General features: G+C 32.9%; 3 protein-coding genes across 4 annotated transcripts; all 3 read right to left on the bottom strand.

The window, feature by feature from the left end:
* Window positions 1-6,233, bottom strand: LOC140052727 (hyalin-like). The gene is made up of 11 exons (XM_072098422.1): window positions 6,100-6,233; window positions 5,840-5,956; window positions 5,309-5,401; window positions 4,872-5,087; window positions 4,289-4,531; window positions 4,057-4,194; window positions 3,678-3,821; window positions 3,059-3,292; window positions 2,153-2,398; window positions 1,846-1,954; window positions 1-1,662 (listed from the first exon to the last, which is right to left on the bottom strand). Exons 1-11 carry the CDS (start codon window positions 6,191-6,193, stop codon window positions 1,575-1,577), a joined length of 1,722 nt encoding a protein of 573 aa, XP_071954523.1. The 5' UTR covers window positions 6,194-6,233; the 3' UTR covers window positions 1-1,574.
* Window positions 6,234-6,252: 19 nt separating this feature from the next.
* Window positions 6,253-14,315, bottom strand: LOC140052725 (hyalin-like). 2 transcript variants are annotated; one of them, XM_072098419.1, is made up of 10 exons: window positions 14,212-14,315; window positions 12,708-12,821; window positions 11,632-11,721; window positions 11,118-11,333; window positions 10,460-10,702; window positions 9,637-9,897; window positions 8,762-9,004; window positions 7,855-8,100; window positions 7,536-7,686; window positions 6,253-7,072 (listed from the first exon to the last, which is right to left on the bottom strand). In XM_072098419.1, exons 1-10 carry the CDS (start codon window positions 14,306-14,308, stop codon window positions 6,991-6,993), a joined length of 1,743 nt encoding a protein of 580 aa, XP_071954520.1. In that variant the 5' UTR covers window positions 14,309-14,315; the 3' UTR covers window positions 6,253-6,990. The 2 variants fall into 2 exon arrangements, with proteins under 2 accessions (XP_071954520.1, XP_071954521.1); XM_072098420.1 differs by lacking the exons at window positions 11,118-11,333; window positions 11,632-11,721 and having other exon boundaries at window positions 6,255-7,072.
* On the bottom strand, window positions 14,304-22,247 carry LOC140052724 (uncharacterized). The gene is made up of 10 exons (XM_072098418.1): window positions 22,136-22,247; window positions 21,332-21,439; window positions 20,829-20,918; window positions 20,224-20,442; window positions 19,496-19,738; window positions 18,952-19,212; window positions 18,346-18,591; window positions 17,181-17,426; window positions 16,708-16,870; window positions 14,304-16,413 (listed from the first exon to the last, which is right to left on the bottom strand). Exons 1-10 carry the CDS (start codon window positions 22,230-22,232, stop codon window positions 16,320-16,322), a joined length of 1,767 nt encoding a protein of 588 aa, XP_071954519.1. The 5' UTR covers window positions 22,233-22,247; the 3' UTR covers window positions 14,304-16,319.
* Between the last annotated feature and the right edge of the window lie 948 nt (window positions 22,248-23,195).

Below are 23,195 nucleotides of genomic sequence, written 5' to 3'. Positions count from 1 at the left end.
ACTTTAATATAAAAAATATGTTAAATGTATTAGTTGTCTGGCATAGCTAATTCTATTTTACATCAAATAAAACAATCCAAAACGACACCTATGCCTTAACGTATTGTTTTTGATATATATTCCAACTAGTATTATTATCACGTTAGTCTTATTATGAGCTGGTAAATATGGCGCGGGCTGAAGATGTATTTGCAATGGAATGATCAACTCAAGTGGGCAAAAACCAATGCCGTTGGCGGAACAACAGAATAATTTGGCGTAATTACCGGAAAGTAAGTTATGTTTATGCACTTTTGTTATCCATTTTAGATCCGTTGCATCGAATAAAATAGATGCAATGTATGCCTAGTATTAGCATTAGAAAATTGATCGAAGATTAAGATTGGCTGTAAAAGGACCTTGCTAATGCCCAATGCTTAACGGTTCTATATTCTGCAGATTCCGCATACAAACTTAAGGACGCCCTTTAATTCACGTGTGAAATCATCTCTGCTGCCTATTTCATTGTTATGTTATTACCTCCGCCAAGGAGGTTATGTTTTCACCCCTGTATGTTTGTGTGTGTGTCTGTGAACAGCCTGGAGGCCACAGTTTTTATCCTCTTCTCACCAAATTTGCCCACAATAATGATCTATGGCCAAAAAGCTCGGACGAGTTCGAATTTGAAGGGAAAGGGTTATAGGTGTAGGTCACAACTAACAAAAAACTATTTTACTGCCTACAGACCACAGTTTTTATCCGATTCCCACGAAACATAGCCACAATGACTCATCATATAATTGTGGTTAAATTTTGAAGGGTCAGGGTCAAAGATCAAGGTCCACAAAAAAAAATTTAAAAAACAAAACCTCAGTGGGACTTCAACCAGCAATCTCAACTGTAAGAGGCTGGATACATAACCATTACACCACACTCTCATCCACAACTTTGTAGTGTGCAGTTAACCTATTTACACTTAGAATTAATAACAAAAATGTAAAAAAAAAAAAACATTTTTCTTGGGAATTTTATGTAGGGGAATTTTACAGTAGGCGGAGGTTTGTACTCTCGGAGTACCCTCTAGTTTTTTCCTTTTTTTATCATGCTAATTAATTGTCACATGTACATACAGTGGTTAAGAGGGTATATAACTTCTTATTATTGTACTGATGATGAGAAATGGTTCTCGAAGCATGCCTAAGCTTAAATAATGTTGTGAATGTAATAAAATGCCTTCTATTTATGATTATACGTAATTTTTGTGGTATTATAAAAATGAATTACGTTAACAATTATGTATTCGGGATAACCCTCTAAATCCAAATGTGTGAATGTCACTTGTATTACATGTTGGTGCATCAATATATCAATAAAATATTATAACATTTTACGTCGATAGGCTAGGTGCTAGCCTAAATAATTCAACATTACGAATATAATAATGATGATCAGAATTGGTTCCCCCTGAACGTTTTCTGATTTGTCATTTGCATTCCTTGTTTACCATTATATAATTCTTAGTTTTACAATATAGCATACGCATTACATTATTACTAACTAATGGAATTTTTTAAGATAGTGTAGAATAATTAAGATTATTTTATTATGTCCCAAGTCACTGTTTCTTCTTGTGCTTTCATATTGATTTCAAATGTAATCTGCTTACGCTTTGCATTGTAATATCTGAAACAAATTAATTTCAGTAAAGTTAGGTTTGTTTTCAAAAGGAAATAATAAACATAATGTCTTGACATTTTCTTGAGAATGCTAGGTAAGTATGAGTCAAATATATAGAAATTGATCTTATCGAACAGTTTTTGAAACTCTAAGTTGGTTCGTAATCGTAAATAATAATATGAACATTACCTGATAACCACAATTATGACTGATGCAATAAGAACAACCATTACACAGCCTATTCCTATTACAAAATAGTGATGTGTGTCTTTAGACTCGTTGTCACTATGAGAATACCCTTTGAAAATAAAGATTTAAGAATGTTATTGATTTTTCCGATTTTTATAGGTTTGGAACTATAAAGAAAATCACAAATTTGATTTAAAGAAAGATTTTAAAAGCATACAGAATAAAAGAATATTTAAAATGCACGCGAGCAGAACATTGCACTATTTATTGTGTGTTATATAGTTGATATCAGGTGTAGGCTACTAACCCGGTAACTGTGTAGCATTTATCAGACTCCCAACATTAAACCAGCAGCTGATGTTAACAATAGAATAAACTGCGTAACAAGTAACTCTGGTTGATCCAACTAAAAACGTAGAGCCAGATGGTGGATTACAAGTTGGCTGTACGTCAGTACCAACGTTGTCTGTCAACTCTGGATTATTCCATACAACTACAGGCTGTTCCGTATTAAACGTAATGTCACGTGGACATACAATACCAATACTAAAATCTTCCAATAATAATTAAAACATAATAACCATTATTCAGTACATTTAAAAGTCCGGTTTAGCATAATTTTTAATTTAATTCTAAATTATATGATAATTTTTTATTCCACAGTGCCATCAAACCAAAATAAGTAGTTAGGCTGTAAATTCTAATTAGTCTTTCAGTTCTGCTCTTATAGTGTATTTTCCAGCACAAGTTTGGTTACGATGTAGTATGATTTATTTCCAATGTGCATGTCCCATACCCAAACTAAAGTTTTGAATACTTGGATCTTTCTTGTGTTTGTTATTTGTTTGATTATTATTTTGAATGGCAATGTTCCTATTGGACGTCGTTTCACACAGACATGCCATATCATGTAAATGTGCTTATTCTGTCATTGACAGTCTATGTTTACACTAATATATCTTGGAATAAAATTATGTAATGATATTTTTTTTTAAATCTAGCTCTAAAGACTTTTAAAAAGATATCAAACATGTTTACTGTTTAAGTGATTACTAACTCAAATTTGCGCACTCGACTGCAGCTATGTATATGGCCTTGTTTATATTATTGTTGTATATTTTTCAACCTCCTGTTGCTAAGCTTATGCAGACGCTACTCGCGACAAAAACTGTAGGCCTACCTTGTGAGGGGCCTCCAAGTGACATACACTTACCTGAACTAGATCTCGCTTTAAGATGAACAACAAATGAACATTTTATTATGTCACCGTTAACGTCATTAGCCGAACACGTGACAATCGTTGAACCATCGTCAAAGACTGACCCCGACGGTGGTGTACACGTTGCTGACATAGATGTCAATGTAAGGTCACTCCAAGTTATTGTCCTTGATTGATCACTGTCCACACTAATATGCTCAGGACAAGTAAGAACAGATCGTACGTCATCTAAGGTAAAGTATTTGTATGGGACATTAATGATATATTATATAGCATAATAAAAAATTTTTTTTTAATTCTTTGTCGTTTTCATTCAAAGATTTAGGTTGAGTGCTTATCTTGCTTACGTATCCTTACCAGAAACAAATATACGTGTCTAAAAACCCAACATTTTAGGCTTTCTGATTGGCTCTTGCAATTAAAACTTCACAATTATTTGCACGATATTTCTGACAATATATTATTTAAATAATATATATAGTCAATTTCACAACAAATGGAGATGGTGTTTTAAAGAATGTCGACGTTTTTTATCATTACATTTTAGTAGCCTCCTGTATTTTGTTTTAATTTGTTGATGATACCTGTTTTAGAATATAAAACTTATTCTTACTGGATTCAAATGTCTGACCTATGACATGGACAACAAACGAACAACTTCCTACATTTCCAGTAGCATCTCTTGCAGAACACGTGACAATAGTTGAACCAACATCAAATATTGATCCTGATTCAGGTGTACAAGTTGATGATATATCTAACGTAGGAGAAACAAACTGAGGTCAGTTAGGGAGTAGGCCTACTGTGGAAGTTTAATTTAGGCCCGATAACAAATTACCAAGTTTTTTTTGTCAAGCTTGCGTGGTAATCTGTCGTCTGATTTTTACCCAGCAGACAAGTTCAGCCACTTCTGGTGCTAGTGGCAAATTCTGATTTTTAAAGTAAATGGATGTTTGAGAAAATTGTATCACAATGCATACAGATGCCCTTACCATGAAGCCAAACTTCCCCGCTTCCCCCAACCAAGTCGGATGCTGTGATGTCATTCCAGGTTACTGGATCTTGGTACTGATCGGTATTGTTTTTAACCGTGATATGTTTAGGGCACACAAGGTCTGGTTCCTTATCATCTAAAGAACAACAATATCTTGCATTTTTAATAGTCCATACTAGTTTAATTTCTGCGATTCGGCTTATTCGTTAAAGAAAGATATGTTTTCTGACCTGCAATATTTACAACAAACGAACAGTTTCCTTCGTTTCCAGTTGCGTCACTTGCTGAACAAGTAACTTTGGTGAATCCGACTGGAAATAAAGAACCTGATGACGGAGAACAGGTTGCCGAAAGATCCGTATGAAAATTATCAGAAACTTCAGGAGGATTCCAAGTAACTGGATTTATAGATTGTTTAATTCCAGCACTTACTGTTATATCATCTGGGCACACTACTTCAGGATTTCCAATATCTGAAAAATAATTAATTGTCTTCCCTTAAATTTTCTTATTTTATTTTAAGGACATTTGAAAATAATTTGTTGTAAATGTAAGCATGTCATGCATAAAATGTTAAACTATCTAAAATTGGAAGTTCCTTTTGCTAGAATTTGTTTTCCGTTGAGGGAATGTCATAGTCTTCTACTTTAAAATTCGATTCCTGAACTAGTTCATAATATCTTTGTTATCTTTGGAATTTTCGAAATAAATGTGAATAACATATGAGTAAATAATAACGCCGTAGGTAATGACAATATAAGTCACAGATCTAAGCATGTAAGTGCATTTGTTGATATAATCTGTACACAGTACCTTTGTATACCTTTACTTCACACAGAGTAAGTGGTTGACTTCCTGGTAGCGATATGGTAACATATTGCCCAGAAACTGGTGGGTTGCAAGACATTTCTATTGGGTTTTTGGTCAATGCATCTGTTCTTAAAATTCTCTCGCCACATGGTGAATTTTCTGAAAATGGTGAAGCATTGCTATTGCCGATACGAACAACCGCACCTGCTAATCTAGTTGCTTAAGTGTGAAAAAAATGTAAAATGTTTTTTTTAATGTAAATGCGCTATTAAGCACATAAAGACAGATTGTTTTAATTTAATGGTAATGATCTAGCAGTATCATACCAAGCTTAGATACTAAATCAGACATTTATTTATTATAATATTATATTAACAATACTAAACAATGTTATACTAATAAGCCTATTGAACCGTTGAATATCATATTAATAGTCTTACCACAACAGTCTATTCTGTTATATATGATAATCTTTGAAATAACTGTTTCCGTTCCGAGGTTAACATACCACCATGGATTATTCGGTCCGAGATCTTTTAAAAAACAAAATTATGAAAACATGAAATTCTTACCACAATAAAGTAAAAAGGGTATTTAGTAAAACTCATAAGGGGCATCTTACCTTATAAATACTATATGTTTTTTAAAAGGTGTTTTTGAAGAAGTTTATGCTTTTACTGTTTACGACCGATTAAAGTAGTGGATTGCATTCTGTTATCAATTGAATTTAGGGCCTGTTATGGTTAGTTGACTTCATTCTACAGTTGGTTAGCCGATATCATCGGTCCGAACAGTAGGTAATTCACTCTAAATCGAAACACAGAGAAGGAATACATTGATAATGACTCTCTGCGTCCACTCCTGGGTGTCGCTTCTCATAATGTGAACCATGTTAATTATTATGTTGTCAATAAATAACATATAGAAGTGAAAAGACTCCCAAACTTACATAATTATGTAATGTCACTTACGAGTGTGAGAGCACGTATGTTTGGCAAATATTCCATCTGTTCCACTATCAACAGCCCATGCCGCAACTGCATTGGACGAATGTGTTGAAATTTGTTTAGCTTCTTTGAACTCCGAAACTAAATAATTTTGACAAACGTTTTTTGAATTGGTAAATAGTAACTGACAGTTCAGAATGCGCATTTTATATAGATACACATATTAACTCAACTAATCAACTAAATATTTATAAATTACAATAAATTGAAGGGTTGTTACTTACCTAATTCGAAAGTATTGTAGCATGAATTTTTTTGAGATTTTGAAAAGTGCAGAAATGTCATAGAAGAGACAATGATATATACTGGAGCAAACATTTTGTAAGAATGTTCAACCAGAGAATAGAGAAATTAATGTAAAGCGAGACTCTTTCAGTTCCTTTATTTACTTGGAATTGTACACAGTAGTAGTTTAAGGAAATTGTAGCAACCACAATTTCCTACATAGGGCCTAATGGTTATCGTATTATAAGTTGCTGATCCACAGAAGCCTGTGTCACGTCTATATGGAACAGAAAAATACCTTAAATTTGTGCAGTTAGATTTTTAATAGTTTGGATACACTTGTAAATTAATTGAATACTATTTTATTTGTTATATAATTTGACTGTACAACGTACTGAACCACAAACTTGTTAATTTAATACGGTTGACGTTTTCCCTATGTTTTATTTGTAGGAGAGGGGGCAGGGCGTTTAGATAAGCACTTTCTGATCATTGGGGAGATAGTTAAAATTACGAAGTATAAAAATCGTTTGCATACAAATAATAATAGAAAGGCATATATTAAAACATTTACCAAATTCTTCAACACATCTTTATCTTCATGGTATATCAACAATTATCTACAGTTTTATACTACCTACTTTTCTTTGAAAATGTATTGAACAATGTCTCATAAAAAAGTAGTCAAGCTAGGTCAGTTGAGGTCAGGTATCATATTCTGTATACAATCTGCTACAATTGTAGGCCATACAATGTTTATCGTGAATGGTATTATACTAGCTATGTCGAATCTTAGTGCAAGCAATTTGAACTACAGTACAGACAATATATATATTCTTGGCCTAAGGCCGTAGGGCCTATATACATGTATAACATATTTTGGAATAACATTAATTAACAATTCCCAAGGTCACGGAGTCTTTTTCTGTTTCCATATTGATTCCAAGTGTACTCTGCTTAGATTTACGATATCTGAAACAATAAACAAAGTTAATTTTACCTGAATTATTGAATCTATTGAATTTATTATGTTAAATTAAAATTAGCTGAATTAAAATTAGCTAAAGTATGCATTCTCTTCGCTTGATTCCTGTACGCGACCTATATGCACGGTATGTTTCTAAAAATTGGAATAATGTTTCGGCAAAGCGATGGTTATTTAAGAATGACATTTTTGTTCTTTTTTTAGCGAAAATTAAAAAGGAAATAAAAAGTTGTTTTCTTTTTTATTTTAAGTTGTAAAAATCATTGTATCGGCCGAACAATAAATATCACTTTTCCATGATTTTTACGATCGAAAACGGAACCCGTTATCTTTCATCAGTCAGCCAGAAATGAATATCAAATGGAATCTATGTTTGTAACATAGTTTGAGCAGAAAGATCTTTCATTTGGTCTGGCTATCTTAAAAATAAACAAAATTTATGAACATTACCTGACAACCAAAACTGTTACCGCTGCTATAAGAGCAAGCGTTATGATGATAACGAGTCCTCCAATTAGCCAAGACTGTGCATCGGTGGACTCGCTGTCGGTGGACGCGTTGTTGGTGGACCTACTGTTGGTGGACCCACTGTCACTTCGATCTGAAAAAATAATCATTTAAACAAAGATTGATATCGTGATTGAATTCCAGTTTTTAAATAGGAACAATGGGTGAACCACACAATTATGTCTGAGGCGGTCAAACTTCAACGGACGAGAGTATCATCACCAATTATTACTAGTGTTTCATTAAAAGGTTGTAGACTGACCTGTAAATGGCGTAGAACTTTCTATACTCCCAACATTAAACCAGCAGCTGATGTTAACAATAGGATAAACTGCGTAACAAGTAACCCTGGTTGATCCAACTTCAAACGTAGAGCCAGATGATGGATTACAAGTTGGCTGTACGTCAGTACCAACGTTGTCTGTCAACTTGGGTTTATTCCATACAACTACAGGCTGATCCGTATTAAACGTAATGTCACTTGGACAACCGATACCGATAGTGAGATCTACCCATAATATATTAAAACAAATCGATTTTAAGTGAATTTCCTACAATGTAGGCCTATAAAGTATACAATTTCAATCCAGTATCAACATTTGTAAACAATTTGAACATAAAGAAATGTTGAATTTGTGTTTGGAAGCAATTGTGGTAGTATCAGCAAGCAAAGTTACTCTCAGGGCTTACTTGTCCCTAAATTCTAGATTTAGTGTTTCAAAATAATAGTTAATTTTAATTAATATTTCTCCACAAAAAATGTAAATGGAATCTACTCTAATTGACACATACAATTCAAATTGGCAATACTGTTACGTAGACTCAAATTTTTCAGAACATCCAATTTCATACCGGTACTACAATAAAATATAATTTGCCAACACTTTCAAATTGTTCCAAAAAGCACCTACATATAAATTGTAAACATTATATCATAAACTTCTTCTAGAAACTATCCTTGTAATTGTAAGCACAGACGTTAAGAAACATGACATACAGCACACTTCTAGAGACCGTTATCCGACTTTGGACACTACGGGTTCCATAATGTGGTTTCCCTTTTTATTTAGAATGTTTTAAGGGTGTCCGTTTTCTGTCTTAACTGCATGAATTAATGACTACACTAAAATTCAATGTTGTCAAGTGATACTAATATAATATTATCTTACCTGATTTTAATATCTCTTTAACATAAACTACAAATGAACATCTTATTACGTCACCATTGCTGTCTCTAGCAGAACATGTAACAATGGTTGAACCATCGTCAAAGACTGACTCCGACGCAGGTGTACACGTTGCTGATATACCTCCCGGCGTCAATATGGGGTCAGTCCAAGTAACTGGGTTCCTAGATTGATCACTATTCACGGTAATATGCCCAGGACAAGTGAGGAAAGGTCGTTGGTCACCTGTACATTTAAGTTTTAAGTGTTTTATTATAAAATATTAAACAGTAAAAGCACCATTTTGAAAATGTTGTTGCATATTCAAACGTAAATGTGTTCGTTAAAATAACTCTGTATGGCTATATTCATTATGCAAATTAAAACTAATGCATTAAGGAACACAATAAAATACTGCATTCCAATTTTGATCAGCTCCTCCAATTGTCCCACTCGACTTTTCGTTCCACGATCTAATCGGAAAGCTGGTGACAATGTCTCTTCTGTCACCGCTCCGGGGATCTGGAACGCGGTGCCTGTCGATTTGAGAGGAGCGAAAACGTCAACTTAAAACTTCTTCATTTTAATTAAAATACTATTATTGTTAGGTGCTCTGTTCTTCGTAGGGCAGCACATGAAAACTTTTATAGAATAGAATTGTCATAAATATATTTTGATGAATTAGAAAGAGATTTATTCTGCACCCATAACCACCCACGGACACGATGAATAGCTAAAAGAGATATAGCAATACTAATTTTAAAGACAAAAGTTTACCCTCTTGAGACAATTGCAATTATACTGTATATTATGTATATGTATATTTGTCTGTTCTTTAGATAATAAAGAAAAATAGTAGAAGTTAGGCCTATGCTTACCAGAAATAAATTTTTGACCCGTGACATGGACAACGAATGAACAACTTCCCACATTTCCAGTATCATCCGTTGCAGAACACGTGACAATAGTTGAACCAACACCAAATATTGATCCCGATTCAGGTGAACAAGTTGCGGAAATATCATTATGCAAATTATCAGTTACGGTTGGGTCACTCCAGGTAACTGGGTCTTCGTATTGGTCGGTGCTGTTGTTAACAATAATGGGTTCAGGACACACGAGGTCTGGTTCCTTATTATCTAAAAAACATTTAAAAAATAACATAATAAGTATTTTGATCTTGAGCTCTGTCTACACTATCAAACTAGTTGACAAAAAAGTGTAATTTGCCCAATTGGTAGTGATATGCTCAAATATGGCAGTGATCTCACATCACCATGGCCATATATGGGCACATAAAGTGTTATAGTGTAGACAGAGCCTTAGTTCAAGAGTATATTGGTTCAATATGTTCAAAATGTTTCAATTATGATTATATAAATTATAATTTAAGAAATAGGCATGTTTATTCGTTATATAAAGTTCTGTCTACAGTATCACATTTTATGTAATGTGCCTATATATTATGCATATGGACTTGATGATGTCATTGATAGTGTAGACAGAGCTTAACGAACAATGTAATATTTAAATTAGATATCTTGGGGTGGGGGGGTTTGAAGGAGGTCTAATAGTTGTCTTTCAATAATACATTTAACCATACAATTAGTGACTTAATTTTTAAAATTAATTCTCCTATATCAAAACATAAAGATTTAAAATAAAACTTTGTAATTTTCATAGTATCATTAGTTTCCTGACCTGCAATAGTTACAACAAAAGAACAGTTTCTTTCGTTTCCAGTTGCGTCAGTTGCTGAACAAGTAACTTGGGTGAAACCAATGGGAAATAAAGAACCTGATAACGGAGAACAGGTTGCCGAAAGATCCGTATGAAAATTATCAGAAACTTCAGGAGGATTCCAAGTAACTTGGTGCAAAGTCTGGTTATTATCAACATTTACTTCTATATCATCTGGACACACAACTTCAGGTTTTCCAATATCTACAAAACCAATGTTAGTGCTTAGTTGATTATATTATTAAACATTTGGTAAATAAAGTTGTCATCTATAACATATATCTATAATATCTATAAAACCTAATGTAGTATGTCTTTGACTTATAAAATGTCGGTATATTGTTTTAAAAATAAAATTTGTTTATTGTAAAAACTCTGAGCGAAAAATACTCGGCAAATGCATAAAAACGACAGAGGGCGTTTTATTTGATATGGGCGCCTATTGAAGATACATGAGATTTTGATAGCAATATGTCGACGGTAACTTTTTGCTGTGTATTGTGTAAAAACTTACATAAAACAAATATACGTAGTAACTTTGCAAGCGTTCTGCCAATAATAGATAATAACACATAATAGACCTTAAAAATGTTTATCGTATATTGATGTTTATACACACCTTTGAAAACCTTTACTTCACATAATGTGATAATTCCTAAAATCGGTGTAGATACAGTAACATACCGCCCAGAAATAGGTGGGTTGCATGATATTTCTATCGGGTTTATTGCGATTGCAGTAATTCGTGAAATAGTCGATCCACATTGTGCATTACCCGAAAAAGGCGAAACATTGTTATTGCCGACACGAACTTCCATACCTGCCAACCTCTCCGCTTAAAAAATAAAGTTATTGAATGTTACCACAATGCACGATAAATAAACGATGATAAATTTTAAATATGTACTAAACTGAGAAATATTGATTGACATTACCATTAGACTACTGAATGCTGTCATTGTATGTTATCATGGGTTGGACCCAAACATTTTAAAAAGATATAATAAACACGGATAGTGACTTGCTTAACCGTCTACAGCGATAGCAATACACGCATGCAACAGAGGTAAAAATTGATATGCCCTAAAAAAACGCCCCAATATTTTTTTTATCAATGATTAATGTACTCTTACCACAACAATCTTCTCTGTTATATATAACAATCTTCGAAATTACTGTTTCCGTTCCGAGATCAACATACCACCACGGTCGATTCTGTTGAGCTTTAAATAAAAAAATAAAAAATCCCTGTTTGCAGAATATTTTTGCGCCACGGCTCTAGCCAGCTATGTCCAGAAGAACATATTCATTAATAAGCTGTTTCATAGCGGTAGCTTTAGTATCTAAGGCTGACAGTTTTGCGAATTTGTAAACTCGACTATAATTTATAGGTCCCAGCTGCTGGACCCAAAATACGTCAGGAAAAAGAGAGTATGAGGGCCCACGGTTTACGGTAACGATTATGGATTCTCGCCCTTTGATTGGTGGTTGACGCGAATCAACAGATTGTGGAAGAATTTTGTCACTTGTACCACCGTGAAGTCACGTTGTTTCTAGAGGGTTTTTAATTACATGCCTTCAGTACAGGTTGAGGTCACAACAAACAGACTACAGCACATTGAAGTTCAAGATTGACCATTTTTAAATTCCATTTCTAAATTAGTAGATTAATGTTTGTTGGCAAATAATACACATGTCTTCTTTCAAATGCTGTGTATACAATTAACTAGTGAAAAAATGGGCATGTGATTCATAATTAAAGAACTATCTGTGATTTGTATGTATTTTTGCGATTAAATGACATTTTTTTAATAATTAATTTTAAATTAATCAAAAGAACAATGATTGATGTTAAAATGTCAAGCGGCGTTTTTTGTAAGAAATATTTCTTGTTATTTATGAAACGAACGAGCCAGGATTTTTGCAAAGGATGTTGTTTTTCTACAAAAGGGGAACATTCACCCGCCCCTTCCATCCTGGTTACCAGCGTTATTGGATAATTTAACTCGGCAAATCGTTAAACATTAAATCTTTCAATTCGTAAAATAATTCTTCTTCTCTTCCTCGTTCAACTGATTGCCATTCACTACTAATAGTATAAACACATTTAGTTACACTCCAGTCCCCTTGCGGGTGGGCAAGAATTAGAGCATATAAACATATTAACCATTTTAATAGTATTTAAAAGACTTCAGGCTCGTATACCTACTGGTATGAGAGCAAGTTCGCCTGTTGTATTGCCCACTTAATCCACCGTCAACAGCATATGAAGCAACACCATTTGCATTCATTGAACTTTGTCTAGCTTGTTTAAACTCTGATACTGAAGAAAATGAAGAGTGGTTTTAAAAGTTATATATTTATAACGAGCATAGTTTTGATGATTTTGGAGATGTAGACGTATGCCTATTTTTATAATCCAGAACCTTATGTGACTGAGGTAAAGCAGGAATATATATAAAGTTCTAAACTTTGTAAAAGATACGTAAACATAATAATAGGGACTTTACGAAACACGACGGGAAGCCACAGCCATGAATAATTTTATGCATGAACTTGAACAAAGTGGGCGGAGCTTAGAGTGAAATTCCGTCGTCTTAACTTTTTGAGGACGATAAAGTTGCCATTTTCCCGTTTACGGAGAACAACTAGAAATAATGTATATATAACCTTTTATATTCAATTCAAATTTTCAAAACTCTAAATAATATTTGAACTTCTAATTTAATTGTTTAATGAAATAACATTTTTATTAGGTTAAAATGGCTGTCTTAAAAGCGGCGGTTGAATGCGAGGCCCTAGCTAGGAAGACTATAATAGGCCTATTCGGTATCCCCATAGCCAAGCTATTCAGAAGGGCTTGCGCCACGAGACAGGGGAGGGAGAGACTGTCGGTCGACGTCTTCGCCTAAAGGCTCTAAAAGTGCGTAAAGCGTGGTTCCCACTAGCAACGCAAGGACGTAACGCAACGCAAGGACGTAACGCAACGCAAGTGAATTGACCAATCACAAGCGATGGCTTATTCGCCTGTGATTGATAACTGTCTATAACTTCGCTTGTCATTGGTTAAAACGCTTGCGTTGCGTTTACGTCCTTGCGATACGTTCTAGTGGGAACCAAGCTTGCCTAATAAAACTATGGCTATGCTGACTGTATATGATTTTACGCTCTAGCGAACTCAGGATATTCGTCGTCCTCCCCACTAACCGTCGTGTTCCGTAAAGTATAATATTGGCTTTTGTGACGGAAAGAAAATCGACGCATTGTACGTTTTCAAAATCTACAATAATAATTGGTTCAAATTTGCTGTAAAAGCGTCTCTGATCTATTTATTTCTATTATATGATTCGCCTTTATTAGTATTATTATCATCGACAGTATTATATACATTACGTTATAGAACTATCTTAAAATATGAATCATCCATATTATATAGGCCTGTGGTTTTCCTTGTGCGGAAAATAAAACCAAGTTGAATTTAATTGAAAAATCTGGGTACCAATGGCAAATACTAACTTTGAAACTTATCTATCATAATATATAGTAAATAGACCGTTGAAATAAAAGTAATTATATATTTACATTACATAATAAATTCCAGAATAACTTACCTAGTGTAACTCTTGTGCTATTTCGTTAAACATGGGGTTTCAAAGACTCGTTACCGGTATGCTAAAATAATTAAATGATTGAAAAAATAGAGTATAACTTACCTAATTCAAACGTATCGTAGCATGACTGAATGATTCTGGATGTCGATATATGCAGAAAAGTCATAAAACAGACGAGAGTGTACACTGACGCAAACATTTTGCAAGAATGGCAAAACAGAAATTTAATATGCGAAATATAGGCCTACTGTGTGTATCGGGTTCTCACCAGGATACTCGTTTTCATAGCAACGAAAATGTTTACATCTGTTAAAAAAATCTCTAATCCATTATTACCAGACCTACATGGCCTAACCTATAATGTCCTACCCAAATCTTAATTATTAACCCCAATCATTCACTATAAAGCCCTATAAATAATAATTGTAAAATATAAAATAAAAGTACAGTAAAATGAATAAACAAGTTTGTAATTTTGATTAGTATACAATTGGACTAAACAAGAATGTTAAGAAGTAAATACTTTGTATTAATGTTGAGTTTCAGTTTAATTCAGAAAACAAAAATGCTAAATGAAATATAAATGGATATATTTAACAAAAATAATGTTTACTAATGGTATGATACTAAAGGCTAAAATTATGATATTAATGAGGGAAAAAAACAGAAAATACTGAAAAAGGGTAAAGTTCACAAGCCTATATATTAATTAGTTACAGACACTGTTTGCATTCTGTGTTTAGGCAACTGTCTGTGTGTTTCTGGTAGATAGATATATACTGTCTTGTGTGTTGCCTAACAGCAAATAAGAACATTCGTTGCAAAGATCAGAAATCTGCATTAAGTGTTGGTGAAAGTTTTTTTTGTTATTACAATATGAGTAGTTTATTTTCATGTTTATTTATGGAACCGTATAGAAATACCATGTCTGTAATTGAAGGTATTTCCAGTCTTGGTTAATACTAACAGTGTGACACTATGTTTGAAATAGTAATTGCACAATAAGGAGTGCATCTGCAACTACCGGCTTCGACAAAGTTGATCAAGATAGATTAAATTTGAATACGACATACTGATGCAGCCTCAACTCTTCTCATAGTTGTTTTTATTATGTTATTATGATATAAGAGAGTACTTTGGATTCCACCCGGAAATATTTATAATATGATTATAGGACAGTGACATTATTATTAAAGAATTGTTGCACAATAGTTAGTACCCACAGATTTTTTGGAATACCGTAATGAAGTTTCGGCGCAAACATCTTTTTTTTTGGTGAAAATGTACGCAAGGGTATACGATAATGTACAAGAAATACTATGAATATTGCATTGCAACGATGGTAATTTATGTATTCAAATAAAATGTCCAACCTGGGAGTTACCTGCTGTCAGAAAAAATCGTGAATCAAGTTATATAGTACCAAACAGTATATAAAACTAAACCTTGCCCTCCTTACGTAAATAGATGCTGCCGTATAATTTCCTCCTTCAAATGAGGAAATAATGCTTATGAAAAGAAAGAAAGAACTCTGTACGGTATATAGATTGCAAACCCATGTTAAAGAGGAAAGAACTGATTATTTAGTACCATGTTTCTTCTTCAAAATAACATTTTTATTTAAAGACCGTGTTTCCTAATTCTTAATTACTATCTATGTACTGTAACTATGTAATCAGGATATATAAATCATGACACTTGTCTCTAAATGATTAATTAAAATTGCTTAATGTATATATTGAGAGCATATTATTTTTAAAACATAGGTTATGTGAGATAGTTTCTTATTCCAATTTTCTTAAGCATTTTCCATACAAAGTGGTAGGCCTAATTAGACTATGTCGTCCATCTTTAGATCTAGGTTTTTACAAATGATCATGGTTCTCAACTCAGAATAACTAAATACATTTAAGATGACGTTCTGGTACTTTCTCTAAATAATAAGCAACAATTATTATGTAAATGCGTAAGATCGTTGCCAAGTGGTCCGTTCCATACAGGTTTCAAAGAAATATAATCTTCTTCTTTCTTTTTTTAGAATGTAAGACAATCACTTTAATCATTTCTTGTTTCTAATTTGGTCATAGTACCAGTTTACACTGTTAATTTGGAGATGTCAGTCGAATTTTAGTGTGTAATTTAAACAACAGTAAATGTATATTTTCGTCTTTAGTAGATTAAAACACTAAATAGGAAACATTAATTTCACATTAGTATATTATATTATTTCCCTTTTCCCAGGACACTGATTCTTCTTCAGTTTTCATAATGATTCCGAGTGTGCTCTGCTTTGATTTACGATATCTGAAACATGACAACAAAACAATTTTTCTATTTCTAGGACTATTAAATTAAAACCAAAACGTGTGCTTGCTTTGTTTGTATGTATATACTCAACTATTGTTTTGGTAAAGCAAATATGTACACTCGAGATAAAATGTATTAATAAATGTGATTTTGCCTTTGTAATTTCAATATTTTCGTATGTCATTAATTCCACATAATTCCGTAATAAACATTATATTTGGCTTCCTACTGTATAACATATAACAATGATATTCATAGATTTAGGAATATTACAAATAATATAAACATTACCGGACAACCACAACTGTTACTGATGCAATAAGTACAAGCACTACGAAGAACATGAGTCCTGCTATCAACCAAGGAATTGTGCATGTATACCCGCTGTCAGTAGACCCGTTGTCGGTGGACCCCTTATCGGAGTCACTGGACACGATATCACTTTGCGCATGATCTTCAAAAATAATAACTTAACAATTAATGTTTATCATGCAGGTTTTTTTTAAATTTCAGTTTAAAAACAATTATAATATACACATAATTATGTTAAGTACTTATATTAATAGCATACATGATTTAATTATATAGAAATAGATATAATATAGAAACAGAAAAATATACTTTCACACCGACAGAGGGCGCCCTATTAACTCGAGATAATAATATTAATTTTTAATTTTTTTTTTCATGAAGTCAATGTGAATGATATAGCTATTATCCGAACATTTTCAAGATTTTAATAACCCCAAAATGACTGTACTAACTTGCAAATGGCGTAGAACGTTTTATACTCTCAACATTAAACCAGCAGCTGATGTTAACAATAGGATAAACTGCGTAACAAGTAACCCTGGTTGATCCAACTTCAAACGTAGAGCCAGATGGTGGATTACAAGTTGGCTGTACGTCAGTACCATCGTTGTCTGTCAACTCTGGATCATTCCATACAACTGCAGGCTGATCCGTATTAAACGTAATGTCTCTTGGACACACAATACCGATAACAAGATCTACCAATGCAAAAAATAAAACGTAGTTTATGTTGAGTGATTCACCAAATACTGACACAATTGTTTTGATTCAGTACATTTAAAGTCAATTTTATAATTTTAAAATATTACTAAAAATATTCAATTTGTGTTTTGGTCTGAACTGTCATATGTTTACACTGTAAGTAATCAAGTGTATGTGCTACTGTAGCCTACTATTATTATTACAACTTGTTATTAGTAGCAATCATGATCTGTTGAATAAAAAAAGGTTGATCACAATATTAATTATTATGTATGTTTAACGTGAACATTTGATAAACAAATTTTAATTATTCAAAAACAATTCTACACATTCTGAAAAAAAAATGTTGTAATTGTGAGTTTTGTCTGTATTAATAGTAATAGTAATCTGTTGTGGTAATAGTTGTTGTAGTGGTAGCAATTCTATATTAACTCTGACTTGTTCCAAAATTCTGTATTAGCACCACAGCTTAAATATTCTTCCAAGAAAAATATAAATTCTACTGCAAATGGACAATCAAATTGAAAGCCACATCGTCTACCTTTCTCTTGCCTTTTGTTTTACATTTGCCAAACTTTTAGAATTAGTAGGCGTATGGCAGCCCAGATTTTGAAAGACAACATAGTATTTCAAGGAAACTTTAAAATTCTTCTAAAACTTTGGTACTACAATTTACACCATATATTTCCACTTTCAATTATTTAGAATGGTTTATTTATTTATTTATTTATTCAATTTTCTGCCATACAAAATACAAAGAAGACAAAACAATAAGGCAAGGAAAGACCAAACAGGTGCTAAGGTTTAAGTTGTTGGTTCTCTGCAAATATGTCATTCTTTTGAAGTATTTCTATTGACTAGCCCAGCTGTTTATTTTGTTCTTTGTATTGCTAGTTCAATATTAAACACTCTTACCTGAGATAAATCTCTCCTTAACATTAACAACAAATGAACATTTTATTACGCCACCATTGCTGTCTCTAGCAGAACACGTGACAATGGTTGAACCATCGTCAAAGAGTGACCCCGGTGGAGGGGTACACGTTGCTGATATACCTTCCAGTGTCAATATTGGGTCACTCCAAGTAACTGGTTTTCTAGTCTCATCATCACTATTTACCGTAATGTGCTCAGGGCAAATGAGAACGGGCCGTTCGTCATCTATAAATATAATGTTATTTACAGGCGCCTTATAAATAAAAGCTTTTTTACAGCCTGACAAAATGGGCTTCCGATTGACTATTATTTGTGTATCCACTGTTTGGTCAAATTGAATAACCATTAAGCGACATTAAAATGCCATATTCAACATTTTTTGTTTAAAAAAAAATGTTCAGGGGAAAACAGTAAGAGCTATTGCAACATTTACTTGTTTCGATTTTACTTTATTAGATGTTTATTACGTTATGCCAACTGTTTATCATTTTTCCTTTTTAAGACAAGCAACACTCTAGTTATAGTTTAACAGATCGTTTAACTAGGTACTGATAGCATAGGTAGGCCTACAACGGTTATGCTTACCAGATATAAATACTACACCTACGACATGGACAACGAACGAACAACTTCCAAAATTTCCAGTACCATCTGTTGCAGAACAAGTGACAATAGTTGATCCAACGTCAAAGATAGACCCCGAGGCAGGTGTGCAAGTTGCTGATATATTTTTATGTAAATTATCGGTCACTGTAGGGTCACTCCATGTTACTGGATTTTCGTACTGGTCAGTATGGTTGTTTACCTTGATATGTTCAGGACAAATTAGATCTGGTTCTTTATTATCTATAGAACAAAAATATATTGCAATTGTGATGTACAAGTTTCTTTCATGCGTAAAATAGTGAAACAGTTGTGTCTAATTGTAACATGAGTTGCTGACGTTCTCAAAGAGTTTTATGTAACTTTAATTGCTTTTAAAAATAACCCTTAAACAATTAACATGAGCAATTAGAATCAGAACAATAAACTTAAATCTGAAGAAGGTAAATGCTCGGATGTGACTTCCCCATGGGTCCTGAGAGTAATTAAGGTTGAAAAAAAAACTTTTTATCCATGTTGTTACAACCTGCAATATTTACAACAAACGAACAGTAGTCTTCGTTGCCAGTTGCGTCAGTTGCTGAACAAGTAACTTGGGTGAATCCGATTGGAAATAAAGAACCTGATGATGGAAAACAGGTTGCCAAAAGATCCGTCTGAAAATTATCAGAAACTTCGGGAGGATTCCAATTAACTTGATGTAAAGTCTGATTATTTTCAACATTTACTTCTATATCATCTGGACACACAACTTCAGGTTTTCCGATATCTGCAAAACCAATGTTATTTATATTGTTAAGTTCGACAGTCGGTAATTTAATGCAATTTTTTTGGTTACACAACTTTACATCCATTTGTTCGACCATTCGTTTTATTAAGATTATTATAAAGAAATACAATATATATATTTATTATATTTTTTTTCTCGAAAATATATTATTTTTTATACACATGTTTATTTTATTATAACAATATTGATGACAATAATAATAATTGCATGGTGCAATTTAGACTATCACAATTATTATATTTCCTGCTTTTATTTTTGCGCATTGAGAGCCTGCTTATATGCGCTATATAAGAACAGACTATTATTATTATTATTTTAAGAAATTAATAGGATTCTCTGACTGGGTGGAAAGATGTGATTTTAATGGCTTTTTTTAGACAAATTAAGTTTACATGTGTGCCATGAAGCAGTTCATGATGTCGAAAAAGAAAATAAAAAAGTTCTATTACCAAGTATGTACAAACCTTTGTAAACCTTTACTTCACATAAGGAAAGATGGTCACGTAGACCTGATTTAATTAAAGTAACATACCGCCCAGAAATAGGTGGCCTGCATGTTATTAATATAGGGTTGCTTGCGATTGAATCAAATTGTGAAAGCATCCGCCCACACTGCGAATTACCGGAAAATGGTGAAACATTGTTATTTCCAACAAGAACACGAAGACCGGCTAACGAATCGACTTAAACAAAAATAAGAAAGAGCTCAATTATATTACTATACCAAGGTGCACTAGCAATATTTGAAAATATGCAAAACAAGACTTAACAATCATATTTCAGCTCTTCTGCTGTACCACGTCGAGTCTCGCTATCAAATCGAATTTGAACAATACCACGAAAGCCCCAGTGGTCTAAGTGATTTTCAACACTCTCAATTGTGGACTAGTAAACACATGCAATACTTAGAATAGGCCTACTTTTAAACATAATTTAATATAGCGTGCCTCTAAGCGCCGCTGAACAATCTGAAAATGAGAAAAAGATGAAAAATTAATTTCATTTCATTTAAAAAGGAAGAAACCGCCCAGAGAGAATTGCATTAAAATTACTATTAATATAATCTTACAACAACAATCTTCTCTGTTAAATATAACAATCTTCGAAATGAATATTTCCGTTTCGAGGTCAACATACCACCACGTTGTATATAGGCTACCTTTAATAAAAGAAATAGATAGGCAAACGAAAATAAGAAAAATAAAGAAAATAACCTACATGCAATAACGTGATAATAGAAGAATTGTAGACAATGGAAAAATATTGTCATTTGAAGACTCATCGTTTCTAAGCATGGTATTTACACTATTGCATGGGTTGTAAAGAAAGCAGAGTTTACCTGGGGCGAGAAGGACGATTATAAAATCTAAGATTAGGCCTATAAAAATATTTAGCCAAAGTTTTCATTATAAAATTTAAAAATATAGGCTTACTCATTTTTAAAAAGTTTGAAAAATATGAATATGTTAATATTTTAATGGATGCTGGTAAAACAACGTTAGAAGTATTTCTAAGCCTATTTCATACAGAAAATACATTCATCAACAATATGCAATACGCAATATGACTTACCCGTTTGCGAGCATGAACCGCTGCCGAAATAATCTCCACCGTCCACAGCCCTTGAGGCTGAACCGGACCACGCTGTTGAAACTTGTGTAGCTGGTTTCAACTCTGACACTAAACAATTTTGACAACCGTTTTAAAGGTGCTTTTTGTTTTCATTTATTTATTATTTTGTGGAATAATTGCTGCTAGAAAATTGCATTTAAATTAAACGAAATGTATGATGGGATGGTTATGACAATACGGCCTACTAATAATTAGATTCACTATTATTATTAAATTAGGCCTAGATGCTACTATAAACAAAGTTTTAAAAATAGAAACTAAGGTTTAAAATTACGGTTATTTGATGGTATACACCACAAACACAGCCTAAAATATCATCAATTGTAAACATTTCTTGAGCTCATACAGGAGATGATATATTGCTATATCGTCCAAAATGGCAGATATTACAATCACCATAGGAACGCCGATGTCTGGGAATTCCATCCCTTCGTCCAGTCCGGACTTGAACCAGCGATCTCAACTGTGAGAGGCTGTGTACATAACCATTATACCAAACTCTCATCCACAACTTTGTAGTGTGCAGTTAGCCTATTTACATTTAGAGCTAATAAACAAATTGTAAAAAAATATATCCGGAGACATTTTATGTAGGTGAATTTTACAGTAGGCGGAGCCTTGTACTCTCGGAGTACCCTCTAGTTTATTTTATTATTACTTATTTTTTTTTGTTTAGTTACACAATTTCCTCGAATATTTATGTATATATGCACACAAATTAGGTTAGACAAAAAAATTACTTACCTAATTCGAACGTATCGAAGCATGTTAACATGACTCTACATGTCGATATATGCATAAATGTCATAAAACAGACGATGGTGTATACAAACGCAAACATTGTGTAAGAATGTTTGCAACAGCGAAAGACATTCTTTTAAACATGAATGTATAGCTCCATAATTTAATAAGCGAATGTGTATTCATCAGGGAATACGTAACGTGTAAATTTCAACCAAAATAAACACACCTGTTAAACAAAAATTTTCCAATTTGATCAAATTTCATCTTGTCAGCGTTACAAATATCATCATAATCTATATATAAATTTACGTAAGGGCAAAATTCGATAAATCTCGGTTAATTTATAGAATTTTTCCTCGATGGTATATAAAGTTGGTTCATACTTTCGGTACTGATTTTAACCATCTGACATAACCCTGTTTACTAATTAAATTGAGTTAGGTAATTAGTTATTGACGATTAAAACGAATTTAGGTTCAACGATTTGCCCCAAATAGGGGTGTTTTTCGCATTTTCCTATCTCCTCCTACGATAATTGTTTTTAATAGCTGAAAACTGGTTGAACAGCTAAAGTACAGCATCATAATGTTGAAGAAAGGCCGATTTTCTAAAAAAAATACTATTTTGATAGATTTAATATACGATTATACAAATTAATGTATTGATTTGCGATGAATGGAACATCCCAGAGTTTGGTTTAACCATGGAGGTATAATATATACCTCCATGGTTTAACACAAGTAGGTAAATTTATGAGCCCTTGGTTTAACACATACGGAGGTAAATATATGGGCCCTTTGAGAATAAACTTGCAATACTTTGACAATACAGTAAATACCTATTAACTATTTTTGGTCGTCATTTGAATCGAACATTTCTTACTGTGAATGTTCATACTGTTAGATGTAATATAAAAATATATACAAATAAACTTTATTACTGATAAACGCCGTAGTGGTGTATCGTGACATGTACTTTGATATTTCAATCGATTATGACAGTGACAGTTTTAACAAAGTATTAATGTTTTACTTTATTTAGAGGTATATTATTTATAGAC

The sequence above is a fragment of the Antedon mediterranea genome, chromosome 6 (assembly GCF_964355755.1).
Source record: "Antedon mediterranea chromosome 6, ecAntMedi1.1, whole genome shotgun sequence".
Classification (NCBI taxonomy): domain Eukaryota; kingdom Metazoa; phylum Echinodermata; class Crinoidea; order Comatulida; family Antedonidae; genus Antedon; species Antedon mediterranea.
Note: the sequence above shows the minus strand (reverse complement) of the source record. Positions and strands in the feature narration are given on the sequence as shown.

Bases quoted from the DNA above. Each gene is read 5' to 3' on its own strand.
- LOC140052725 (XM_072098419.1), bottom strand. From the start codon at position 14,308: ATGTTTGCGTCAGTGTACACTCTCGTCTGTTTTATGACTTTTCTGCAT. The intron at 11,722-12,707 runs GTAGGTATACGA...TTTTATTTAAAG, and splicing joins GCGAACTTGCTCTCATACCA to CTCAACAGAATCGACCGTGG. The intron at 11,334-11,631 runs GTAAGAGTACAT...TTATTTTTTAAG, and splicing joins TAACAGAGAAGATTGTTGTG to CGGAGAGGTTGGCAGGTATG.
- LOC140052724 (XM_072098418.1), bottom strand. From the start codon at position 22,232: ATGTTTGCGTTTGTATACACCATCGTCTGTTTTATGACATTTATGCAT. The intron at 20,443-20,828 runs GTAAGATTATAT...TTTTTGTTTAAG, and splicing joins TAACAGAGAAGATTGTTGTT to TCGATTCGTTAGCCGGTCTT. The intron at 16,871-17,180 runs GTTAGTACAGTC...TTATTTTTGAAG, and splicing joins ACGTTCTACGCCATTTGCAA to ATCATGCGCAAAGTGATATC.
- LOC140052727 (XM_072098422.1), bottom strand. From the start codon at position 6,193: ATGTTTGCTCCAGTATATATCATTGTCTCTTCTATGACATTTCTGCAC. The intron at 5,957-6,099 runs GTAAGTAACAAC...AAAATTATTTAG, and splicing joins CTACAATACTTTCGAATTAG to TTTCGGAGTTCAAAGAAGCT. The intron at 3,822-4,056 runs GTAAGGGCATCT...CTCCTACGTTAG, and splicing joins CGGGGAAGTTTGGCTTCATG to ATATATCATCAACTTGTACA.